The 25849-nt window shown below is 28.5% G+C and overlaps 1 protein-coding gene across 1 annotated transcript; it reads left to right on the forward strand.

The window, feature by feature from the left end:
• The first annotated feature begins 79 nt into the window (after nucleotides 1–79).
• LOC142320985 (uncharacterized) lies at nucleotides 80–25466 on the forward strand. The gene is made up of 5 exons (XM_075358984.1): nucleotides 80–175; nucleotides 2062–2192; nucleotides 10678–10789; nucleotides 13295–13698; nucleotides 25002–25466. Exons 1-5 carry the CDS (start codon nucleotides 166–168, stop codon nucleotides 25464–25466), a joined length of 1122 nt encoding a protein of 373 aa, XP_075215099.1. The 5' UTR covers nucleotides 80–165.
• Nucleotides 25467–25849: the final 383 nt, after the last annotated feature.

A 25849-nucleotide genomic window follows, 5' to 3' on the forward strand; every position in this document is an offset into this window, starting at 1 on the left:
CTGTTTATTTTTTTAACCGAAAATATACATTATTCTATATTTCGAAACGTAACTTGGCAAACCTGACAATTAACAACACCGTTAAAAGACCGCTTCAATAACGTGTGTCAGTTTGTAAAACCTTTGCATGTTGTGTATCTGCGCTTATTTGTAGCAGAAATCATAATGTTTCCAGGTAAAAAATGATTTAAATAGATTTATTTTCTTATTGGGTAAATAGTTAAAAATATAATCTCCAATTATTACTTTTACAATCGGTAATATATTTTTCGATAGGGTTAAATTTTTTTTCTGTAGTGATTAAATCTGTATTCTAAATAACGGATGATAACATTAACCTTTGTTTTAAATTAATTTAATTTTTTATTTTATGTTGGAATGTCTGCATCATAAACAGTTTATCGCTTTGTAACCTTAAAATCAATGGTTCAACAAGAGAAAATATTTAAAAAGGGGTGGCAGTTTTTGTTACGGTAATCGTTTATTTAGGTGAAGTTTAACTCTTAGTTACGTCAGAAAAAAGTAAAAAATATGGCTGTCACGCTATTTTTTTTAAAAAAAGACCCATTCACATTGACTTAAGAAAATATTTTAAATGTACTACCTAAGTTAATGTGAATGAGTCTTTTTTTAAATAAAAATAGCGTGACAGCCATATTTTTTACTTTTTCTGACGTAACTTTTTATATTTAGGAATGAAATTTAAACATCCAATGCGATAGTTTTGTTTTTTACATTCATTATATTTTTTCGTATTAATCGGCAGTTCGTCGTATGAATGAAAGATACATGGACATTTTATTTCCCGATTTTCTGTTTTCATTAACGTTTTAAAATAAGTATAGTCATTTCAGATAATGATTGTTACACTTTGGTGTCTTATTTAACTATAGTTTACTACCAAAATTATCTTAAAAGTTAATCAGAATTAGTTATTAACATTCTGAGAATGAAGCTTACTCTTTAGCTTTATTTTAAACAACCATACTTAGCTGGCTAGGCTGTTTGAAAATCAGCATTTATTTACAATATATGCTTGCTGAAATATTCCAATTTATTAATTTTTATTTAAAAAATCTTTAATATGTTATAAAGAATTGTAAATTCTGTATGGAATTTTGAACTATTATAATTTAGAATGGAGGTAATTCTTGGGTAAAGATGTTTACCTACCAAGCTTAAGTTCCTTTTGGGTACAGCAGTTTTAATCATTAAACAATAAAATATTGTATACTGAAAAAATTTCACCTTGTCATTTGAACTGAAGTAGTAGATCCATAAGATACTGATGTTTTTATTTCTGATTGAAGTTATTTATTCCTTATGAAAGGCCTCCTTATCCTACATGACGTTTGAAAATAAGAGATCTTAATAGTCTTTAGGAACCTTAATTTTTTCAAGGTATAAAGTCGGTTTTTTAAAAATTCTTTTAATAAATGAGGCTGGTCTAGAACGTCCCATGATTTTACATATGTATCCGTTTCTATATTAATTATACTCTACTGTTTTTGAGGATTTTCTTCATAATTCATTCTAATACAAATTGAAGTTTGTCTGAACTATTTCAAAAAGCACAATCATTGTGAATTCTAAAAAATAAAAGGTATTTTTTTAAGATTGCCAGCAGGTGTTCAGAATATGTGCAGCTATTAAGTACTTAAAACAGTAAACATTAAAGTGAATCCTTTTTCTTTAGATAAATTTAGAAAAATTTTTAAATTGAACTTTTTGAGAAATAAGTTTTTTATTTATGTTTAAAACTACTCAAGATTTATTAAAAATTTATGCAAAATATTTTTTATATGTAATAAAATTTTGCCAAAATTTTTACAAATTGTTTTTGAAGATTCATTTGAAATTTTGCAAACAGTTAATCATTCAAAAGATTAGGAATTTTTCATTAATTTTGCTAATTGTTATATTTCAAATAATTAAAATTAGTAATGTAAAACTAAACTAACACTGCAACCATCTCCAAAAGGTCTGTTAGTAGAAAATTTTCATATGATAGAATTTAGTTGATTATTTATAAAATCTTTTCTTTGCAATATGTATTTTCAGGTCCTGCTGAGATTGTAGAAAGAAGAAAGAAATTTGCTTTGCATTTAATAAATAAATTAAATCATAAAAATAAGACATTTTCTCAACAAATATGGGATGAAATTCATCTGCATTCTTATTCTGTTGGAATGGTAATTTTTTTTTTAATTTCATCACTTCCATTGGAAAGGAAATGTAATCCATTACTCTTTGAAAAGTATTGTATTAATTTATGAATTATGTTCTTTTAAATTTGTTGTTTTTTCTTTTCTTACAACATTTTAACTCAAATCCCCATTATTTGAATAAATGAAAAAAACAGTATCACAACTTCTATTCCAATCTTCCTGTATCATATATATATCTTAAAATGACCTAGTGTACTGATGTATTGTTACTCAATGGGCTTTCTGTGAAAAATTGTTGAAAAATAACAAGGTAATTCATATTTTTATTTATATATGTAAAAAGGATTAATTAAAGCAGATTTTTGTCCTTTATGTAGTATCATAAACCTATAAATTTAATTGAAGGTGGATCTCGTTTAAACCAGAATAATGCTTTATGCTGTAGTAATACGCATATTGGCAATATTGTTTACCAAGTGCTTAGTGCTGAATATTTTACCAGCGTTTTTTTTTATATTGCAAATATGTGAAATTTAAATATTCCCAAGATTAACTGAGCATTGTAAAAGAATAACAGATAGTTAAAGAAATTTAATTTTTTTTTCTCTTAATTGTAATATCTTGTGTTTAGCCAGCAAGACCTGAATAATTCTAAGGATTATTTGTCAAAACTAGGCTTCTATTTATGGAAAGAGAAACGGTTACTTTATTTAAATTTTAATAGTAAACAATATTCTGATTTCATTTGTTACAACCTACAACTATAATTTAAGATGATTTCTATAATAAAACATGAAGATTTTATTTAATCTAAAGTAAATGTTTATCATATCTTTTCAATCAAGGTGAGCAGTATTTGCAATTTAAAGAACATCTGAAGCTTTGTACTCGATCCTGAAAATCATTTTTTGAATCGCCGGCATCTAGAAAGCAGTTTTGCATTATCTTTAAAGACTTTTTAATTTGAAACATTATTTGGTGACACCAACTTTTCCCAAATTAATATATATATATATACATTTATTAATATATAATTATAGTAACAAATATATATATATATATTTTTTTTTAATGAATTTTTTTAAAGAATAATCATGTATTCTGATAAATATAAAAATTTGATGGAATAATATATAATGGAGAATTATTTCAAGGGAATAAAGGACCCTACTAAAAAATTTCTAAGAATTACTAAAAGTTTAATAATAAAATTCCGCAACATTTTCAGTTATAAAAATAATTTAACATATCACACTAGGTTGTACCCTTATGAACCAAGTGCACCTATATTAACTGGACTACCAAAAGTACGCAAACCAGGTATACCTATGCGACCTTTAATTAACTTCCAAATCGGTCCTTCTTACATTGTCTTTAAAACTACTGATAAAATACAGAAACAAAATAAATTTAGGTTACAAATATAATACAAAAAATGGATACGAATTAGTAAATAAAAGACTTAAAAGCTAATTATAAAACTAGGATGGTTAGCCATTATATTTATAATATGTATCCTAGTATACCCATAGAAAAATAATAGAAAATAAACTAATACAAAATCATGAAGATCCCTTATTTATTGAAAATATTATTATTATTATAAGAAATATATGCAAACAGAATTATTTTAAATTTGTTGTCAAATATTACACCCAGGAAACACTCTACCGGTGGGTTTCCTTTCCATTATATCTTCCATTATTTTCTTATATCTTTATTAACAGAAGTTTGAAAGTAAAGTTGATTACGGGATAACTCATACGTATTATACTCTTTATTATGGACTAGATATGTTGACAATATTTTTGTAGTCCATAATCCAATTATTTGTATCAAGCATTATTGAACAAATTAAATTCCTATTATAGTGGATTGAAATTTACCTTTGAAATTTATAGTAATAAAAAATTATTTAGATGTTAATATTAAAATTAATAATGAAAATAATCAATTTATAACTTCAGTGTATAGGAGACCCACATCTAACAAAACCACTATGCATAGATCTTCAAATCACTCCTGGCCACACAACATTTGTGCTTACACAAACATTGTAAATAGAGCAATTAATCATACAAAGTACAATGAAAATAAAAGTAAATTAAACAAAGAAATAGGTATTATAAAACAAATAGCTTTATATAACGATTATGATAATTCTTTAGTAGATAATACTTATAATAAATAAATGTCAAAAATTAAAAATGATATACATTTAATAACATTAAACAGCACACAAAAAGTTGACAGTGTATATTTAAAATAATATGTATATACTGATAAAATATTACAATGGTTTATGATAATAATAAATTTAAACCTGCGTACCAGACAAATGACCACATAATAAAACACCTAATAAGTAATAAACAATGATTCATCTGATTTATATAATTTGAGTGGTATTTATAAAATTGAATATAATGATTGTGGCCATATTTATAAAGGAAAGACCACTAGAACATCTAAGGCTAGATTCTTAGAACATTTTAGAAATTATGTAAAAGGTAAACTGAATTTCTCTAATGTATCTGATCATCTGATTAAGAATAAACATACAATACTGATATTAGGACAAATTTAAAAATACTGGAAATTAAAAAAATATAATATGAATACAAATAGCAAGGGATTAGACATTTTAGAAAGATGCTACATGTATAAAAATAAATCTAACATGATCAACATTCAGACAAAATATGAAGATTACAGTATTTTGAAAGCTGCAATAGATGGCACCACCTTCTATTTTGATAGTGATGTATAATTTAATGTATTTCAATCAGTGTAGTAGAGTAAGTTTAGTTAAATGGACAACATGCATAATTGCTTTACTTAAAATTCTTTTTATTTAATTTTATTATGCCTTATATTTTTTTACAATGTAAAAAATTTTACAATTTTATTTTTAATGTTAATTTTAATTAATTTTTCATACTTTAATTTTTAATAACTGAATAAAAGTTTAAAATAAAAGATTATAGGTTTTAAATATTAAATAAAATAAATAAATGCATGATATCTTATTATATTTGAGGTAATGTAATTTGAGGTGAATATAAAATGCAGCTGATGATGCGAGTAAATTGCGAAAGCATTCCTGCATATATAGTGGAATAAGGTAAGTCATCCTACTTTATTTATTCTGTACTTTGGTTGATATAATAAAATAAATTTTTTTATATATATTAATTAATACTCTTGTAGAATTGTTTTATGTTTATTAGCAGACATTTAAATTTCACCCTTGAAATCCTTTGTGAAAGAACATATCTGAAATCTTACGTATAAACTTTTCATCTCATAAATTCTACTACAGATTTCATCTGGAAGAAATGACTTAAATTTCATCTTTTTGAATGAAGAAAAAGTTTGTCTTCAAACAATAAATGTATTGTTGGACAGTTTATATTTATTTACAATAGGTTTTTCCCCACTTAACATTATATTTATTTTTATCACAAAGTGATATGATTATGCATCCTATTTAAATCTCTGTGTTATACATACCTGTCAGTAGTTTAAATATATATTACAATAAAAATAAAATAAATAATTGGCAGTAATATACTGTTAATATAAATTCAAAATGAAAGCTTTGTTTTGATATTATTGATTCAGGCATTATATCTATATTTAAAAATTAAGATCAATGATCCAGCAAGGCAGTAAATGAAATATTTTGTTTACTCACCAAATATTTATCTTAAGTGTTTCCAAAGTATGCCCAACAGTGACTTAAATTATTAGAATACTATCACAACCTAATAAAATACCTTGCTTTTTAATAAATAATTGCCTAAAAGCCCTTTTCAAGAAATTTGTCCAAGAGATTAAACAAGTTAAGATTGTTCTGGCGATGTTTAGAATAAATATTTTATCTATTTCTTATAACATTATGGGTTTACCTTTTTTTTATAGCTTGTGCAAAGTTAGGAGGCAATTGTTCTTTAAGTTGTTTCTAAACAAAATCTGTGCACTACATATACAGATATTAAGTGTAAAATCTTAAATGGAGTGAATGTGTGTTGGTAGTTTTAAAGCTTTAAAATGTTTGTATATTGTTTTGGGAATAACACCATTGAAATTTAATTACAGGAACATTGCGTAGTTTATTTTGGTGCTAGATATATTTTTTATTCAATTGGAGTCTATATTTTCAGTTTCTCTGTTTCATTTGGTACAGGTATGTCCAAGATACATGGTATAGAGTTGAATTTGTCTGCTAGTATTATATCCAGCCTAATTGCGATAACAGTCTTGTTGATTTACAATTGTGTCTTGAATTCATTTCAGGTTCTGTTGATTGCATATATCTGTAGTGTGGTTCTGTGTCCTGTGAAATATTCTGGATTATTGATAGTTGGGAATGGATGATTTTCAATATGTTATGCATATTGGTATGTTCTGTAGTAGCAAGTATCTTTCAGGCAGATGTAACATGGTCTTGGATTTGTAAACTAGTGAAGTATTTATACAATAGCTGTGAATTATATTTGGCTCTGATGCTTTTTAATATATTATCTTTTGCACAGCTCTTGAGGTCTTCTTGAGTCATTGATATTTCTGTCTCTGATTACACCGAAAAACATAATTTTTGTTTCGTAGCATGCAATACATGATCTTAATCTGTCTTTTTATGCTGAAAACAAATATGAACTCAGAATCTTTGTATCACCCACCATTTTTGAAAAAATTTTTAAATATTAATGAAAGGATTTTTTTTTCATTTTTCAATGTATAGTTATTTTAAGTTCCTATATTGTATCTTGTTAGCTCATTTTTTATTGTTTAACTTTGTTAGCATAATATGCAAGTTATAAATAAACAATACTGGACAAAGAATTAAATTATAGTTGCATATTATGACATCATATCTAATATTGAAGAGTGAGGCCTTCCTGGACAAAATTAATCATGTCTGTGCAGATCAAAACATGTAGCTGTAAACACAGCAGTGTCGTTTATATTAAGCACTGGATTTAGAATGAATTAATTTTGTTCAGTCTTATAGCTGTCTTAGTTTGTTAACAGTGCAGTGTCATAATGCCTCGAAATTGTGTAAATGATGTGAATGCCTTTTGTTGTGTATGTGGGGAGTTTACTGTAAAATCGAATGGATAAAACATTTCACTTTTAATTAATAAAGCATATCATTTGTATTATCAGTGTAAAATTGGTGATCAGGATAAAACTTGGGCTTCCCATATAGTATGCACTAATTGTTCTGTATATTTAAGAGAATGGCTGAAAGGAGTGTACCTTTCAGCCATTTGGCGTGCCTATGTTTTGGCGTTAACCAAAGGATCATGTAACCGATTGTTACTTGACAAATGTGTCTGGAATTTCTAACAAATCTAAACATACTGTAAAATATCCTTCATTGTAATCTGCAATCAGGCCTCTAACACAGTGAAATTATTCCAGTTCCTGTGCCACCTGTGAATGCATGTTCAAAACAGCAATGAAGAATCTGGCAGTACTGAAGACAACAATGATTTTGATTTTGAATTATCTTCCAATAAGCTACATCTTATATCACAACATGAATTAAATGACTTGGTTAGGGATTTAAATTTATCATAAAATCAAGCTGAACTGTTAAGATCAAGACTGCAAGATTGTAATTTACTTAAAAAACAATAAAAAGTTGTTGGGCTTCCGAAGCCGACAAAAAGAACTTTCTCAGTACCTTATTGATGAAAACAATTTGATTTATTGCATAAATATTGATGAGCTTATGTTGCACTTAGGACAAGTTCATAAACCTGAAGATTGGCGACTTTTCATAGATTTGTCCAAATATAGTTTAAAAGTGGTTTTACTACACAACAGTAACAAATATCCTTTGAAAACAATAGCTTATGATATTAATTTGAAAGAGACATACGATGTGATGAAAGACGTTCATGAAAAATAAATTATAAAAAGCATAGCTGGAACATATGTGGTGATTTGAAAGTTATAGCTATTTTGTTAGGCATGCAGTTAGGCTATACTAAGTACATGTGTTTTCTTTGCAAATGGGACAGCCAAGCTAGGGGTAAACATTGTGTTACCAAAGAGTAGAAGAAGCAAGACAACTTAACTCCAAATGGAAAAAAATATTATTCATGAGCCCTAAGTTGAACCCAAAAAAGTATTTTTACCCCCTCTCCATATCAAGCTAGAACTAATAAAAAATTTTGTATAAGCAATGAAGAAGTATAGTCCCGGATTTTTGTACATCAGGCAGAAATTTTCAAATGTAAGTGAAGGAAAAGTTAAAGAAGTTGGTCCTCAAATAAGAGAGTTTGTTAAAGATGTATTTAACTCAGTGTTAAATAATGTTGAAAGTGCAACTTGGGCTTCATTTAAAGATGTTTACAAAAATTTTCTTGACAAACAAAAATCCAACAATTACCACAATATTTGTAATTAGCTTCTTACTTTATACAGAGCTATGGGATGAAATATGTCTTTGAAAATGTATTTTCTCTACTCAGATCTGGATTTTTTCCCGGACAACTTCGGAGACGTAAGTGACGAACATGGTGACCGTTTCCATCAAGACATTTCGGTGATGGAAAGCCACTATAAAGGGAAATGAAATACTAACATGCTAGCCGATTACTGTTGGACGGTAATTATGGATATGCCTGAGGCTATTTTTAAAAGAAAAGCATGAGCAAAATCATTCTAACCCAGGTTATGGGGCCATGCAAAATTATAAATTTTACAGATTTTAACTATATTTTCCCTTAATTTTTTTTAAGCGTAATTTATTTAAAACTAAGGGTAATAGAAAAATCGTATTTAGAAATCTGTAATGTATACAAAAAAGCAATTCAAGATATGATATCACACTTAAAGAAACATTAAAAAAAATGTTGTGTCTTTCAGTGTTATCTGTATTGGAGCCTTTCTTTCTTTTTCTATTCATTTGGCATCTTCCATATTTGTCTTGCTAATAAAGTAGTCTTGCAGAGCTTTGTAATATTTCAATAGAAATTTGGAGTTTCCTTCTATATCATTTTCATGAGAATGCAATAAAATTTTGTTTATTGTCTTTAAACTGGATATACTTCTTTCTTTGGTTTTCCTTTCGAACATAAAATTATACTCTATCTGAGCAAAGTAAACAAAGTTTTTATTTCAGGTTGTCAAGAAAGAATGTACTGTCTGTTTGGAAGATTGAATTTTTAAGAATTAGGTGGAATTTTGGGGCTTTATTGCAATATATGTTGCGTCAGTTGTCCATTTTCTAGATATTGGATATGGTTGTTCTTTGGTGGTTGGATTTCAATTAATCACACATCTCAGGAATGGTCTACCTGAACTGTGCAAGGCTACACTTCATTTACATTTATACATATCATCCTCTGAAATTATACCTTATTACGGTGATTCCAGAGGCTAAACAGAAAAAAGAGAAAACGTATTTCTTCTGTTTCCCTTGAACATGTTTCTAGAGTTTATTTTAATCTCTTCTCTTTCTGTTGCAGCTGGTGGTTGGGGAGCTTATTGTTTCAGTTTATTACTTGTCTCTTATCACCTGTTCTTTGTTTGCTTACTGACTCTCTGGGATGTGGGTATTTTCCAATAAATAAATTATTCATTACAGAATGCTATCCAAAATATTTTGTTTCAGGATTAGTGGCTTACAGTAGAAATGCCAAATGTTTCCAGGAAAGACCAGTGTTAATGGTTGTAGGCATGATAAATTACCCACGGCTGGCTGAGGAGTTGATGAGTTTAATATTTTGATTTAGGACTCTAGGAGGTTTATCATGCCACCAAGTGTCAAATTGGTTGATGAATCTGAAACTTGAATTTAAAAGTAGTATATTCATGGGGAAATGAGTAGATAACCCAAACCTCTCTGTCTGAGCAAATTATGTTTTGAATAGTGCTGCGTGGCCCAGGGTAGCATGGTTATTGCTACCTGGAATGCTTAATGTTAGAGCCAGCTAGTCATAAACATTGACAGCAGATACCTGGAAGAACCGAAGTCCCAGGATTATCCCGAAGGGTTTACATTCTTAGTAATTTCATTTATCATTTCAGTAGAGGAGTCATTCCTCTAGTAGAGTGTAATTCTATTGTACTTGAAAATGTTAATCGGTAAGTATTTTTATTTAAATTTTATAGTCTAATGTATATTTAGATTTGCAAAGTTACCCACCAGGTTGATCTAGTGGTGAACGCGTCTTCCCAAATCAGCTGATTTGGAAGTCGAGAGTTCCAGCGTTCACAAGTCCTAGTAAAGCCAGTTATTTTTACACGGATTTGAATACTAGATCGTGGATACTGGTGTTCTTTGGTTGTTAGGTTTCAATTAACCACACATCTCAGGAGTGGTGGAACTGAGAATGTACAAGACCACTTCATTAACACTTATACATATCATCCTCTGAAGTATTATGTAAACGGTAGTTACCGGAGGCTAAACAGGAAAAAAAATATTTGCAAAGTTAGGTATTGCATTTCTGTTTAATATATGAACATTTATTTTTACTGTTTTCAGTGTCAGTCAATAGTGCCAGTAGTTCATAGTTCACATACGTCATGTGATCAGGTAACTGTTAATAAAAACCTGCATGCAGAAGATTTGGACAGTAAACAACATCATATAGAATGTAATGCTCAGTGTTATTTACTATAAAATTATTAGTTCATAATGGTAGTAGAAAAAATAAATAAAACTGTTAAAAGTAGCTTAATTCATATTGTAAAAAGAAAGAGCTGACCTTTTCTCACAGTTAACGTGTCTTAACCTGAAATATAGTTTTTCATGTTGCCATATGTATACAATGGTAATTCATTATGGCTGTTCACTCATTTATTTTGTAAGTACTAAGTAAATTTGAAGTGTGTGTTTTTTTAGAGTCTAATTACTCAGAGAATTGTAAATTATATTCTTATTATCCTTTCAGTTTGCCTGTTGTTTACGTGTATTGTTACATTAAATGAAAAAAAAAATTAATTCGTTCAACAACTTGGTTTGATGAGGTTTGAAGAAAGAAGCTTCATTTTGGGACAAAAACATGTTTACAGATTAATGTATTTTCTTTTCTTTTTTTGTGTTTATACATTCATAAGAAAAAGTGCAAGAGATGCAATTTACAATTTCATTTACGCTGGCTTGATAAAATAAAGTGGACTCAGAAATGTTAGTAAACATTTTTTGTTCACTAGCCTTCTCTTATTATATGACAAATATTAATTCTTTGGGGGGGGCAATAGAAAAAACAGTTTTCACAGTTTTAGTTCCCACTTATGCAGCGACTACATATTAGTACTTGTATACTGCATGTTTGTCCTTCTTTACCATTTCTTGTTTTAATCTGTAAAAATCTTAGTAAGAATGTTTTTATTACTTAAAAGAACTTTTTAAATACGTAAGATTCAGAAATAAAACAAAAACTTAGTTAAAGTTAGACTTTGACAAATTAGTGGGATAAACCTACCTATTTACACATTCTGCACAAATGTTAACAGACTTTTCTCTCTTCATTTTGACGTATGTTTTATAACATATCTTAGAATCTTAAAGTTGTTCTTTTCAAAAATGTATGAATTGCAAAGAAAACAACGTTACAGTATTCTGAAAAGTAACATCGACTTACAATTCGGCCGCAGGGGAGGCAGAATACTACTTTTCTGAAAAGTAGTAATTTAATTATTTTTTCCAACTAATACAAAAAAAAAAAATTATGGTATACACAGTTTTATTTTTAAGTTAAAGTATAATATTTGTTAGTGCAGTTATAATTTTTAATTGTATGTGATTAATAAGAAAATAAGTAGTTTAATCGTTTTATAATAATTAGCTACATTTCCTAGCCATAGATTTAACAGTTTAATGATATTTGAACATTATCTTTAGATAAATTCTTACTAACAGCAAAACTATTTATTTATACATTGAGTATGTTCTTGTATTATTTTATTTATTTTTTCTTATTAATTATTATTTAATTAACTGATATAAGTGTAATGGCATTATCTGTTAATTTTTAATTATGAAAGATCTAATATTTTGAGGATGAACATCTAAATAAAGAGCTAGAGACCAAGGGCACCACTTCTCTGGGGCATCCTACGTTCTGTTTTAAAGTGGTTATCTATAATCTTATCTTCCATAATTAAGTTGGATGTACTGTAAATAATTTTTCCCTGCTAAGCTTAGGATAATAAATAGATTAAATGATAGAAGTTTTCTGTTCCCTGCTCTAATCATTGCTTAAATGTTGTGATGGAAGAAATAAACATACTGATGAAAGAGGTAATGAAGAGGTAGAATTGTAAAATTATTGCTGGTTATTTGATGATATGATGCTAATAATAAGGAATGTGGACTAAAAGTAAGTAACAAGAAATGAAAATGGGTTATAGAAGATAAAAACAGAGAGAAAACGTCTTTTGGATAAGGAATCTCTAAAGGTAATGGAAAGTTTCACACACATGGGAAGTCCCTATACTGACAGTCTATGAAAGCAAAAAACGTTTAAAGGAAAGAGAGCCAGCTAGTCATTTCTAATGATCAGCTAAAATAATACAAGATCAGCTAGTCATTTCACAAAATATGGCACAAAAATGTATTAGAAAATTATGACATAATGATAAATAAATCATGTTTAATACCAGTAGTTCAGAGCTGAGACATGCTAAATTACAGAAAAGGGCTGGAGTAGACTGCACACTGAAGTAAACATGGAAGATGACAGAAAGGACCGGAGTAGTCCTCAAGGAATAAAATTTAAATTGTTTAGAATTTATCCCCTCCTTTCTTGCAGACATAAGAGTGTGTAAGAAATTGCAAGATCAGTTTGACTGTATGGATGTCAGAAGAATCAAGAGAATGTTATATGCCAAAATTTAAAGAATTGGAAGTGGAGTAAAGAAAACAATATGATATTAAAAAATAATTTTAAAAACATTTGTTTGGTACTAATTAAGGAAATAGGGCTTGCCACTCAACACATGGAAGAAGAGAAATTGGTTGTAGGTACAAATTAAGGGGACCTAGTACATACCTACATGCCAGTAATAGCGATTTATGGTAGTATGTAAATGTTTTGCAAATGCATTTTGTTAAATAATTCATTTTATATGACATTTAGTTGTATATTTTGTTTTAGATGGTGAAGGACAGAATTTTAGTCAAACTGCTTTGTTACAATTACAATGTATTCTTCAAGGAAGAGAAAAAGTATGTAGTAATGAAAAAACTGATCTGGACTTAGTTTACTTTATTCCAGACTCTATCTCTCGAGACTCAGGTTATGACTCTGAAAGACTTTTAATGACAGAGTCTGAAAATGATACCAATTATGGCAAAATAGTACAAAGTTTAATTGTGAAGGTTTATAAGTCTTTGATTAATGAGTTATTTTATAATGTTGATATTGATGACACCAATATGAGTTGCTATATTACTGTTATAAAAAAGGCTGTTAATTGTTATGAAGAAACAGCTGTAACTTTAAGAGTATTATTGATTAATACAATTAAAAAGATCCTACAAGGTGATGGTAAAAAAATGGTAATTCAGTTCTTGTTATTATTATTATTATTATGAATGAAATTACTTGAGATTATTTATTTCATTTCTAGAATTAATTTATTTTATAAGTATTTTTATTATAAATAAATATGTAGTAAATTATAAATGTAAAATAAAATTATGTATAGCATACTAGCTATGATAGCTTACATACCTCCTTCTGTTTATTATTGCAGAAAACAAAGTATGTTACAGTATGTTTTAATATGAAACCCCATTAAATATTTGTGACATTCTAAAAGGACAATCAAATTTATTTGCAGCAAATTTATAAGCATCTTAATAAAATGCTAAGCCTGTTATCAACATTAAATATTTATCCTTTTTATTTAAGATATTTCATCTCTTGGGACTCAAAAATCCAGACAAATTTTCAGTTACAAATATGGGCTGATAGATCATTTATAACTGAAATTTATAACTTATTTATGTGTTTTTACTTACAAATGTGTAATGTTTGTCCTAAAATTAATAATCGCATCTATTGAATCAAATGACAAAACTATACGTTATACAAAACTAATACGTCACATGAGAAGAGCCTTATGCTTCTGTTGCCATTCTTAAAAAACTGGCAACTCTTTTAAAAAATTGTCCCATTAATTTGTTTAAAATAGAATTGAAATTTATTTTCTTTTAAAGAAACTATGTTATTCTGTCAATGGAATTTTATATTTTTTTGTATGTTGAGTAGCAATTTATCTGTCTCTGGTGTGATCTACATAAGATATGATTATACAGGTGTCCCACGAAGAAAGAGAGAAGTTTTCAGGATGAACTAACCTTCTAGTTTTCAAGTTACAGCTAGGGAAATATTTTGCCCAGATTTCAGATCTAATAAAAAGAAGCCCTACTGTAATTTTAGGGACCCAAATTAAGGAGTAATATTGGTGGCTTCTTATGTAACCTGAACTGGGAAATAGAATAAAACAGGTCCCAGAACTGTAACTCCAGTAGTTTTTAAGATATCTGTTGTAAAACACAACATATGATGTCGAAAAACAAGTTGTTTTTAGGTTTGTAGTACAATATCTTTGTAAAATGACTAATAAATGCAGAAGATTTTTCTAGCTATTAAAGAAAAATGTGGCATTGCACCATCATGCTGGAAAATCATTTGCAACCTAGTTTGTAAAGGTACATCCTTCAAAAGTCAGCAAATTCTTTTTCAAGAAATGAATGTATGCATCTCCTGTAAGGTTTACATTAAAAGCAAATGGTCCTAGAATTTTGTAACAAATAATGCCATACCAAACATTAATGTGAAATCTACGTTTGAAACTAGTTTCCACAGTACCATGTTGATTTTCTTCACTCCATAAATGACTATTTTTAGAATTTAAGACTCAATTTCTTGAAAAAGTGGCTTCATAGATAAATAAAATTGAATTTACCTTATCAGTGTTGTTTAGAAGTCAATAACAGAAGTTTAACCACTGGGAGTAATCAGTTGGCCACAAATTTTGCCTTCTGCAGGCAGGATAAAGATTTTCTGTCCATATGGACCACTCTTTGTTTTTTGACAAACCAGTGTGACATGAAATTACCCTGTACTAGTGCTTGGGCCACACTGAATATGCTGAATCACACGAAGATTTACTTGGTGTTCAACAGAAAATGAACACGTTGGAAGTGGCCCTTTTGTTCATAAATGCTGATACATAAAAAAAAAGGTTTTCATATTTGGAATCCACCTTCCAGGAAATCTCCTGATATTCCATCAAGCAGCTTCAGAATTTCCATTACAGAATTCATAAACAAAAATTACATTGCATATTCCTCGTTAGAAAATTGAAATGGCATTTTTATACTATGATATAACACTGCACTTCCTTTATCTGTATGATAATTTATATCAGATTCAAATGAAGTATGCAACTTTCATTGTTAACCAGCTTTTAGTATTTCCAGCCAACACAATAATTTTTTTTTAAATATTTCTAAAGTAACATACATTTCAATTTAGTTTTTATGTAAATTATTGAATAAACACTGGTAAAATATTGTTTTATAAATCTTGTATTTCTTATAAATTATTTCTGTAATTACCATTTTTGTTTTTAAAAAGAATGTTTATTAGTTTCGGAAAAAATAATATGATTTTCTGTTTTGCTTCAATAAAAACTGATTTTAAAAACTTATTTACTTTTTATTGGCTGTATTTACATTAATTTTCTCAGAATTAAATTCTCTACAAGTTTTATTATTAAATCTTGCGCATATATTAGTTACTGTACCACAAACCTAAATAAACTTGTTTTTCAACATCAAATATATTAAAAACTGCTGGAGTTAAAGTTCTGGCACCTATTTTATCCTATTTACCAGCTCAAATTACATAAGAAATCATCAACTTTACTCCTTAATTTTGGTCCCAAAAATTACAGTACGGTTTCTTTTTATTAGAAGAGCTGGCCTGACCCACAGTGACTCACCTATCTGGTCATTCTTACTCTTGAAAGGAAAACTGTTAATGTAGTTTACAAAAAAAAGTTCAAATAGGTTTTTGTAGTTGTTACCTACACATATAAAAAACAATCTTCTGCAAAATGAAAACAAAGTCTAAAGTACAAATGTTTTCAGGATAAAGTTAACCACTAAAAACAATTAGACAAGACCAACATCCTTGCCAAAGTAAATTAATCACTTTGCCAATATGCCCACTAAAACATCAACCTTTAAATTATATCAATTTTAACCGAAATCAAATGTTGTTTTGATAACTTATTCTAGGTACAAATTCAAAATTCACAATAATGAAGCCATAGCTGGTTTTATAATCCTTTTTTCTTTAATTTTACTCTTAATATTAAGAGTTGACAATTATTATTTTTAATTTGATGCCAACTTTTAAAAGTGAAAGTTATAGACTTTTTAGTTAAATCTACTCAATAGTTGTTTTTAAAGTTAAATCTATTCTTAATTTTATTTTAAATAATTATAAAAAAAATACATATTTTAAAATTTTCAAAAAATGTTTTAATTATAAATATTTTGACTTTGTGTACATTTAACATCATAATTTTAATATCTCAGCAATTATAAGTTTATTAACACTGAAAATTAATATTTCTGTTAATAACAGGAATGTTTGACAATGAATAAAAATATTTATAAATACAGTCAAACCTCCTTAATTCAAATAACTCCCTAAATCTAATATTTACTTTATCCCCTTGTAAAATCGAATTAAATCACCTCCTTTATTCAAACATTTTAAGGACTTGACATACATATTATTTCTTTGATGAAAATGTTTTTTTTTTAATGTTTTCAGTAAAGAATTTACATACTGTACACGATTTCCAAAGAGGCATAGATAGCAGTAAATTCTGTTTAATGTCTATAGTGATTGTTAGTGTGGACAGTGAATTTTATCTGGTATTGTATGTGTAATGTTAATCAGCTTCCAACTTGTTTATTTTTGTCACCATTTGTTGGAGTAGTCAATAACAAAACTACGTGCACAGTGCCACTGCATGATGAGTATATCCACTCTTATTCCTTACAGCAGGCTATGCATAACATGAGTCGGATTTTACTACAGTATGTGTTTTGATTTTACATAGTTAACATTAAAATTGTCATACTAATTGTATTTTGCAATATACATTTTCACAGTACACTAGTTTTTCTCACGGAATTCAAGTTTTATTTCATTTCAGAATTTACAATTTGTTATGTACATTCTTGTGTCTTTTCGCTCCTTTTTGTTTAAATTTGATACATAGGCGTTCTGTACATTTTTAATAGCCATGTTTTATAGTGAGCTTACAGCAGAAACATAAAGCATTATCTATCGGTGATAAAATAAAGAATATAAAAGAGGTAAAAAACTGGTAACAAAAAGAAAAAAGACAAGAAGGGTCACAAATTTGTAATTCTGTCAAGCACTTTATCGACAATTTTAAAAATGAAAATTTGATCCTTTTACAAGAATAATTTTTAAATGTGAACCACAAAAGAAGAAAATTCACTATTCACTGATATTATTGAATGCGTGATAAAATGGTTCAAACAATGTAGAGGTAATACTGTCAGTTTAGGGGGTCCAGTCATAAAAAAAAGCACAGATGTTTACAGAACGTGTTGGGCTATAAAGAATTTAAATTGAGCAACAGATGGTTAGAAAAATTAAAAAAAAGACATGGTATTGTACTCTATAAGGTTAGAGGTGAAAGTGCTAGTGTTAGTGAAAGCGTACATGAATCGTGGAAACAACAATCACTTTGTTAAAAGATTATGAACCACAAAATGAATTTAATGTTGATGAAAACGAGCTATTTTATAAATGTCTTCCAGATCGTACTCTGCCTTTTAAAAATGAAAAATGCCATGGTGGAAAGAACAGTAAAGAAAGAATTATTGTTATTTATTGCTAACATAATGGGTACAGAAAAATTTTAAACTTTTTTTAATTCGAAAATCTGTCAAACCTAGGTGTTGCAAGAACATAAAATCTCTTCCAGTTTACTTACGCCACAAACAAAAAAGCTTGGATGATGGCTGAATTATTTTCAGGACAGTTAATTAATCTAGACAAAGATATGGCAAAAAAATTTGTATTTATGAATAACTGTACTGCACTTAATGATATTCCACCATTGAAGACATTACAGTAAAATTTCTGCCTGCCAACTCAACGTCAAAACTCCAACTCCTTGATCAAGGAATTATAAAAAAGTGTTAAATTCTTGACAGAAAAGAAGTTGTGTGTGAAATTACAACAGTTATTGAAGTTGGCAGGAAAAAATGTACAACTATGTTACAGGCTGTACATTTCACTGACAAAGCGTGGAGGAATTTACCAGAAACAATTGTTAATTGCTTCAAAACTTATGGATTTTCATCCGGAAAAAATAAGGTGAATTTGTAGACCCTTTCTCAATTTCAGAAGAATGGAGTGTAATTTATAAAAACTTTAACTAGTATGGACAAAATTTCATTTGGCTTGTTGGCACATTTTGATGATATTGCAGTTGGTGCCACTCCAATCAATGATGATAACATCTTGTCTTATGTCACACTCCACCATTAATAAGGATTTCAATGAAGACGAAACAGAACAAGTAGAAATTACAATTAAAGCAAAAAACGTGAAATTGGCAGTGATTAACCTTTTAACATTCTTCAAAAGTTCAAATGAAGTAGAAGATTGTGTATTTAGTGATTGAAAATCTCCCAGAAGAAAACTCAAAAAAAATTACAGGCCTTTTTCAAGAAATAATTGAAGGTATTATAATACTGTATTTCTTCTTTTTTTTAATTTTTACATATACGAGAAGTGGCTTTTGAATAACAAGACTAATGCTGCTACAGAGAATTGCGTGTGCATTAAATTCATATGACCAACAGAACCGAAGTCATTGGTTCTTCATCAGGGCAACACCCCAGCTCATACTGCATTGTCTGTCAAGATTTTTCTAGCCAAGTATAATATCTCAGTGTTAGACCATCCACCTGACCTGGCACTATGTGACTTTTACCTGTTCCCCAAGGTCAAATCTACATTAAAAGGAACAAGATTTCAGATCGTTGAAGCTGTCAAAGAAAAAGCAGCACGTGTCATGAAAGAGCTCACAGAAGAAGAATTCTAGCCCTCTTTCAAACAATGGAAAATTCGCATGGAGCATTGTAGGGATAGTGGAGGGGTGTTATTTTGTAATTATTTTCTTTATCTGTTCCTTATCTTCCTTTATTTGTTTAATTTCCTTTAATAAAACGACAAGTTACTGTTGATCAAGTAGCAGTTATATAAAGGATGTACTTCTGTCAATAATTCCAATAGGACTATTTAAAAATTAAATAGCAGTTGCTTATTTACTGAGTAAACAGTGCTAAATCTAAATAATTAGTAATATAAATAGAAAAATCTGATTACGCTCATCCCCACAGTAGGTTGTAGAATACTGTCCTTGTGTTTTTCCTACCTGTCATAAGAGGCAATTGAAAAAAGGAAATAGCTGACAGTTAAAGATGCTTTACAGATATTTTTGTTTAGAAGTGTAATGCTTTGGTGTTCAGAGCTATTTATGTAGGTCTGTGGCCTTTTGGCCATGCATGTGGTGTTAGTGGCATGAGGATGGCCCTAGTAACCAATGCTGTTGCATCACAAAAAAAAAACTGTTTATAAATATCTTTCTTACTTAAATCTAATATTAAATTGTCAATCTCTTGTGAACAACTATTTTCATAATCAGAGGGCAATGAAAGAAAATGATTTCTTTTCTTATACATGAGAAAATGAATAAATAAAAAAGGAATTAGCATTAATTGATAAGTAAATGATAAATTATTAGAATAATAATTTATCTATTAGAATAATATTTTATCTATTTTTAGAATAATAGTAAAAAATACAAGTAACTGTTTTAGGTTGTCTCAATAGAAAGCATGAATTTGGCCTTAAAACATCTAAATCAGTGAAATTTTCTGCCAGTATTCTGTGTAACCCAATGCAAAAATATTTCCTAAAAACAGAAGCAAATTTCCTAAACATAGCTGTATTATATACATAACATACCTGTATTATATATGTAAATAATACATATATTTATTTTAATATTATTTAAAAAGAAAAATATGACTAAAATGAAGGTGAAAAACTGTTAGTCTATTGCCAGAACTGAATCTGAAATTAGCTGATGTAGAAGATCCATTATAATGAGATAATATTGATTTGCCAGACATATAATGTTCAATGCAGAATTAAAAAAAAAAATGTTCTAGGAGAGTGGTAGTTGTTAATCTTGATAAAGGTTTGGTCTGGTAGTCATAACTAGTTAAAAATTATGGTCATTGTAACATTTGTTGGTCTAAGCTTAGAATACTTATTTTGTGTAGTGATCTTGTTAGGTTTAACTAGAAATTCTTTTCAGTCTTCCTTGTGGAAGATGCAGTAAGTCATTACTTGTTTTGAAACAGGTTATTTAATGCCTAAAACAAAATAAAATAATGCATCCTATTTGAGATTAGATACTTAAATTTAACTTAATGCTTACAAGGGAAAGGCATTGTGAATCACGAGCTTCTGCCACCAGGCAGAATAATAGACTCAGACTTGTACTGTTGACTATTAGTGCAATTCCATCTAGCAATTCAGAAGCAGCCTGAACTACTCAACAGAAAGGGTGTCGTATACCACGCTGATAACAACAGATCACATACATCTTTAACAACCTGTCAGAAATTGGGAGAGCTTGACAGGCAGGTTTTAATACATCCACTGTTCACCCTGACCTGGCATCATCAGACTATCATGTGTTTTGGTCTCTGCAGAACTCCCTGAATGGTATTAAGTTAGTTCCAAAAGAGGCCTGTATAAACTTTGTTTCAGAATTTTTTGACCAGAGAATTTCATATAGCGACAGGATTATGGTGTTTCCGGAAAAATAGCGGGTCATCAAATATACATGTGTGGTCTTATAATGTTATTCCCCAAAAACAATAAATGTATTTTCAATTTTGGCTTCCAAAGGCTCAATACCTTTTAGACAATCTGATAATTAGAAAGTGAACTTGGCATATGAAAAAGGATTTATCACTTGTTTTGAAAATTCTGATTCCTTAACTAATTATTCTCAAGAGTTTTATCGACAAACATCTTCAATGATTGCATAAAAATACTTTCTCAATTCTAAGCCATGAAAACATAATTAGGTCATCAATAAACCTTACAGAATGATATATACATACCCTTATTTCTTTTTAAGTGAACCATTATCTATGCTTGAAATAAAATATACTGTTGGGCTGAAAATAATAGGTTAGTAAAAAATGGTTTATTTCACATCATGATTAATTTTCATAGGTCCTGCTTTAGGAAAACATCAATAAAAGTAAGGAAGTCATAAAAACAAGATAAAAATACAAAAAAAAAATTATTGAAATTTAGTATTTTATTACATTTTACAGGATGATTACAAATAAAATAGACACTTTTGATAGTTTATAAAAAAATTATTTTTCAAACTTTGAGATTACTACTTACTTAGTTGGTTTTACAGGAAACTTCTTAAAGTTTGTATTTGTAAATGTTCTGTTTGTTAATTATAAGTTACATGATAACAACATGCAATTTATTCCAAAAGTTTGCAAATCCCGTTCAACACTAACAACAGCATTTCTCTTATGTTGTTTTTTGTTATCTACATCAACAGGGATAAAAACTTTGTCTTATATAAAACCTCAACAAAAATTAGATAAAAGACATTAAGTCTGGATTCTTTTGTGTCCAGTGTATCAATGTCATGTTTTCTCCTGTTCTACAGCCAATCTAACACCCTGGAAGTGTACACCAAGATAATTTTGACCCTCTGTGTTCCATTGAGACAAAGCTGTATCTTGTATGGGAATGAAGTTCTCTGTGAATTCCTGAAGTTGAGTCATTAGCTTTTCACTTAATATATCTAGATACTAATACCTAGATTCCTCTAGGTATTGTGTTAAAAATAGGGTCAATATACTTTTTTGAGGGAAGTAGCAAAATACTAGGTGTTTTAAAGAAATGTTAATTTTGAAACAAAAAAGAAGTGAAAAATATGAACAAATTTTATTACCTTTGCAAAACTACATTTTTCATAGTTTCATTCCTTCTTCAGGAAAATTTGTTGCCATCGTCAAACCGTTGTGATGCAAGTCATTGTTTAAAATGAAGAAAATAAATGATCACTGACTGCTAAGTCAGGAATATAGGGTGAATGAGTGAGGAGTTTTTCCAATTGCCTCTGTCTGATTTGTTGTTTTGTGCCCAGATATTGTCATCTAAAAAAAAAAATTCTATCCGGTAGCATTCCATATCACTGTTTTTTATAGCTCTTCTGAGACTTTTTGTAATGATTTGCAGTACATATCGGCATTTACAGTAGTTCCCCAATCACTAAATTTGACAAGCTAGACACCCCTCTTTCTCCAAAACAGTAGTTATAAGCTTCTTTACTGAATGTTCTTGTTTGAACTTCATCTAGGAGTTGAATGTTGCCATTGCATTAACTGCTGCTTTGTCAATTCATCACCTTCATTTTCACAATGCTGCAAAAATTCATGCAGCAAGATTGTTTTCGTTGTGTCAGCATCCATCTGACATACAATTTTTTATAGCCTAATTTTTCTGTCAAAACTTCATAAATAAATTACAGAAAACATCAAAGACAATTGTGGCTTTATGAAACATTGGTTTTCTCAAATGTTTTGATCAACATGTCAATGTTGACATGTTGCATGTTATTAATGTTGCAGTGTCAATGATGACAATATTCAGGCCATTTATGACTGTCACTGAAATTGCATCAGAGGTTGGTATAAATTTTTGTCAGGTGGAAAAGTTCTAGCAACTGTGTTTTGGGACTCAAAAGATGTGCTGCTGATTGATTTTCTGCATGAACGAAGGATGGTAAATGCGGCATTCTACTACCAGTTGCTGGATGACATTTAAAATGAATTATGCTACATTATACCAGCGTGCTAGATTATATGTTGGTGCCTAATAAGTTATGTTATACTTATCTTTTTTCTGTATTCATGTAAGTGGTATACAAAGCGAGCTCAAATTCATCTCTAAACATTTTGAGTTTTATGGTAACAAAAAAATTAAAATGCCAAGAACAGATTTCTGAATACATGTTGTATAATTTTTCTTTTATAAAATCTTATTATTAGCATACACAAATTATCTTATGTTTTTAGAGATAAAATATAGGTTAAAAACAATATATAACAAAATTCATTCTCTAAGCAATTGATAGCTACAAAAATTAAAAATAGAAATTTTTCAAAACGTTTTATAAACATAATTTTTTTTTAATTTTTGGATTGATGATGCAAATCAAGAAAAAAGTAATAATTATTACAGAAAACTTGTAATTTATTTTCTTGTATCAACATGTTACTAAGAAGCTGCTCCATCCATTTGGATGCACCTATATGTGGGAGACTGTCCACACTTTAAAGGAATAAGTCACAAAACACATATATTTGCATGAGTGTTCATGCATTTCCATGTTGTAAATGTTTGTATTTTCAAAAATAATTCATTTTTATGGGGTTTTCCACTGTACTGATCTGTAAATAATTAATTATTATTTTCTGTCCTTTTTAAAGATTAATTTATAAATAAATATGATTCAACATTTCTTTTATTTTTATATGTAATATACAAAGAGGGATGATGGAAACATGAAGTAGCTATGGCTAATACAGTAAGAAGATGAGAAAAAGTAAGTGTAGGATGCATTTCATTTAACTGAATAATAATTTCACTACTTACATTACAAAGAAAATATTTACTCCAGTGTTACTTATGTTTCTTAATATTTTGTACCTTTTACATGATACTAATAATATGAAGACACTTCTCTGTCTGAAATTGCCAAAATAATTTGAAAAAAGGCCATTGTCATACTGCTTCTTTGCTTTATCCAACCATTGCAACTTATTTGATAGTTCCACACTTTTCATTATTCTCCTTTCTCACTCATTGTTTTTGTATCGGTTTTGCTATTTTAGCTCATTTTGTTTGAAACGAGTAAAATTAAATAGTTAAAGATATATTTTTAATTTTAATCATGAACAAAAAAAACATCAAATACTCATATTAAAAGTAACTATTTGGTTTCAATATAGAAATATATAGCAGTATAGATCTTTTCGATTTTTTTTATCCGAGTATAGAAATATAAGATTTTGTCTTGTCTTTTATTCTTTGATGGTAAATTTGTAAGTTTTTTAAAAGTTATTTTTTTATTATTGTTTAGGTTCATTGTTCTTTTCCTTGTTTAAGAGAAATTTTAAAAACGTATTACTTATTTGTCTTTCAGATATTTTCAGCAACAAAAATTGTAGAATTCTAAAAAAAATTGATTGTATTTATGAGTAAGTTTGTATCCTTTCAACAAATCCCAGTTTGCTAATCATCTTGGTTAATTATAAAATGGAATTGGATACATAGATTTTACTAAATTTCAGAGCACCATTCTTACCAGTTTCGTGGTAAAGTGATTGGATTTCTGCCTTTATCTGGAAGGTTCTGGATTCAAATTCCAGTCAACTTGGCATTTTTCATGTGCTTCAAAATTCATTTTACTTTAAAAAGATAAGGTAGTGGTAACTGGGAACTAGATGTCTAGTGTGTGAGAATCATTCAATTATTATCTTTTTAATTAAATAACAAACAATTTAAATTTAGAATGTGATTTTACATTACTATTAAAAATTATAAGTAAATGTTTTTGCATTTTATTTCAATGAACTCATTAAACAAAAAAATATTATTTTTTCTGTTGCAGTGTTCACGAACAGAGTATATTTTTAAAGTCATAGAAGAAATGTGTAAACACAACAGCATTATTAGCCTTGAAATTTGTTTAATTTTAGTGAAAGAATTAATTGGTATTGTGAGTAATTCTGGGTCTGATTTATCATATTATAATTTTTGTAATGTGTTTCATATTATAAATACTTTTAATGTTTTGTTTCATAATTTTTATGTGTGTTTAAATGTATATTTTGATAAAAATAATCAACTTTTTAAAAATGTTAGTGATAATAAGAAAGATCATATAGATTTTAAAAATCCTGTACATAGGAGGATGGTTGCATTGTTTAAAGAAATAGAAAAAAATTTTGTTAAGAGTATTCAAATCATACAAAAGTATTACCATCTATCACAAGTTTTAATTATGATGAAAAGATCTTTTGTGACTATTCAGTCTGTAAAAAAAATTTTTAGAAAAATATATACAAATAGATAAATCCAACTTTTGTTTAAAAAGAAAAATCTTTTTTGTTACAAGTTATTCTAGGCTGTTTCCTTCAGACGCTTTTCTGCATTGTTAATGCACTGCTTCCAGTTCTGCTAGAACACTTCTTAGCTCAAAAGCTTACATTGTTTTCTGGACAATAAAAAAGGAGAATAATACAATAAGACCTATGTTTAAGATAAGTTCTAAACATATAATGGAAATGTTTTCCATTTAATCAAGTTGATTTCAGGCATGCATTGTTGGCTGTCTGTAGTGTTGAATGAAGTTTTGAATTATTGTGGTTTTATATTAAATATTACTGGTGTTTTTTTTTTCAAACTAAATTTAAGGTTATAAAAATTATGTTAGATTTTAACTGTGTCTATCCATCT

The sequence above is a fragment of the Lycorma delicatula genome, chromosome 3 (genome assembly GCF_047948215.1).
Source record: "Lycorma delicatula isolate Av1 chromosome 3, ASM4794821v1, whole genome shotgun sequence".
NCBI classification, from domain to species: Eukaryota; Metazoa; Arthropoda; class Insecta; order Hemiptera; family Fulgoridae; genus Lycorma; species Lycorma delicatula.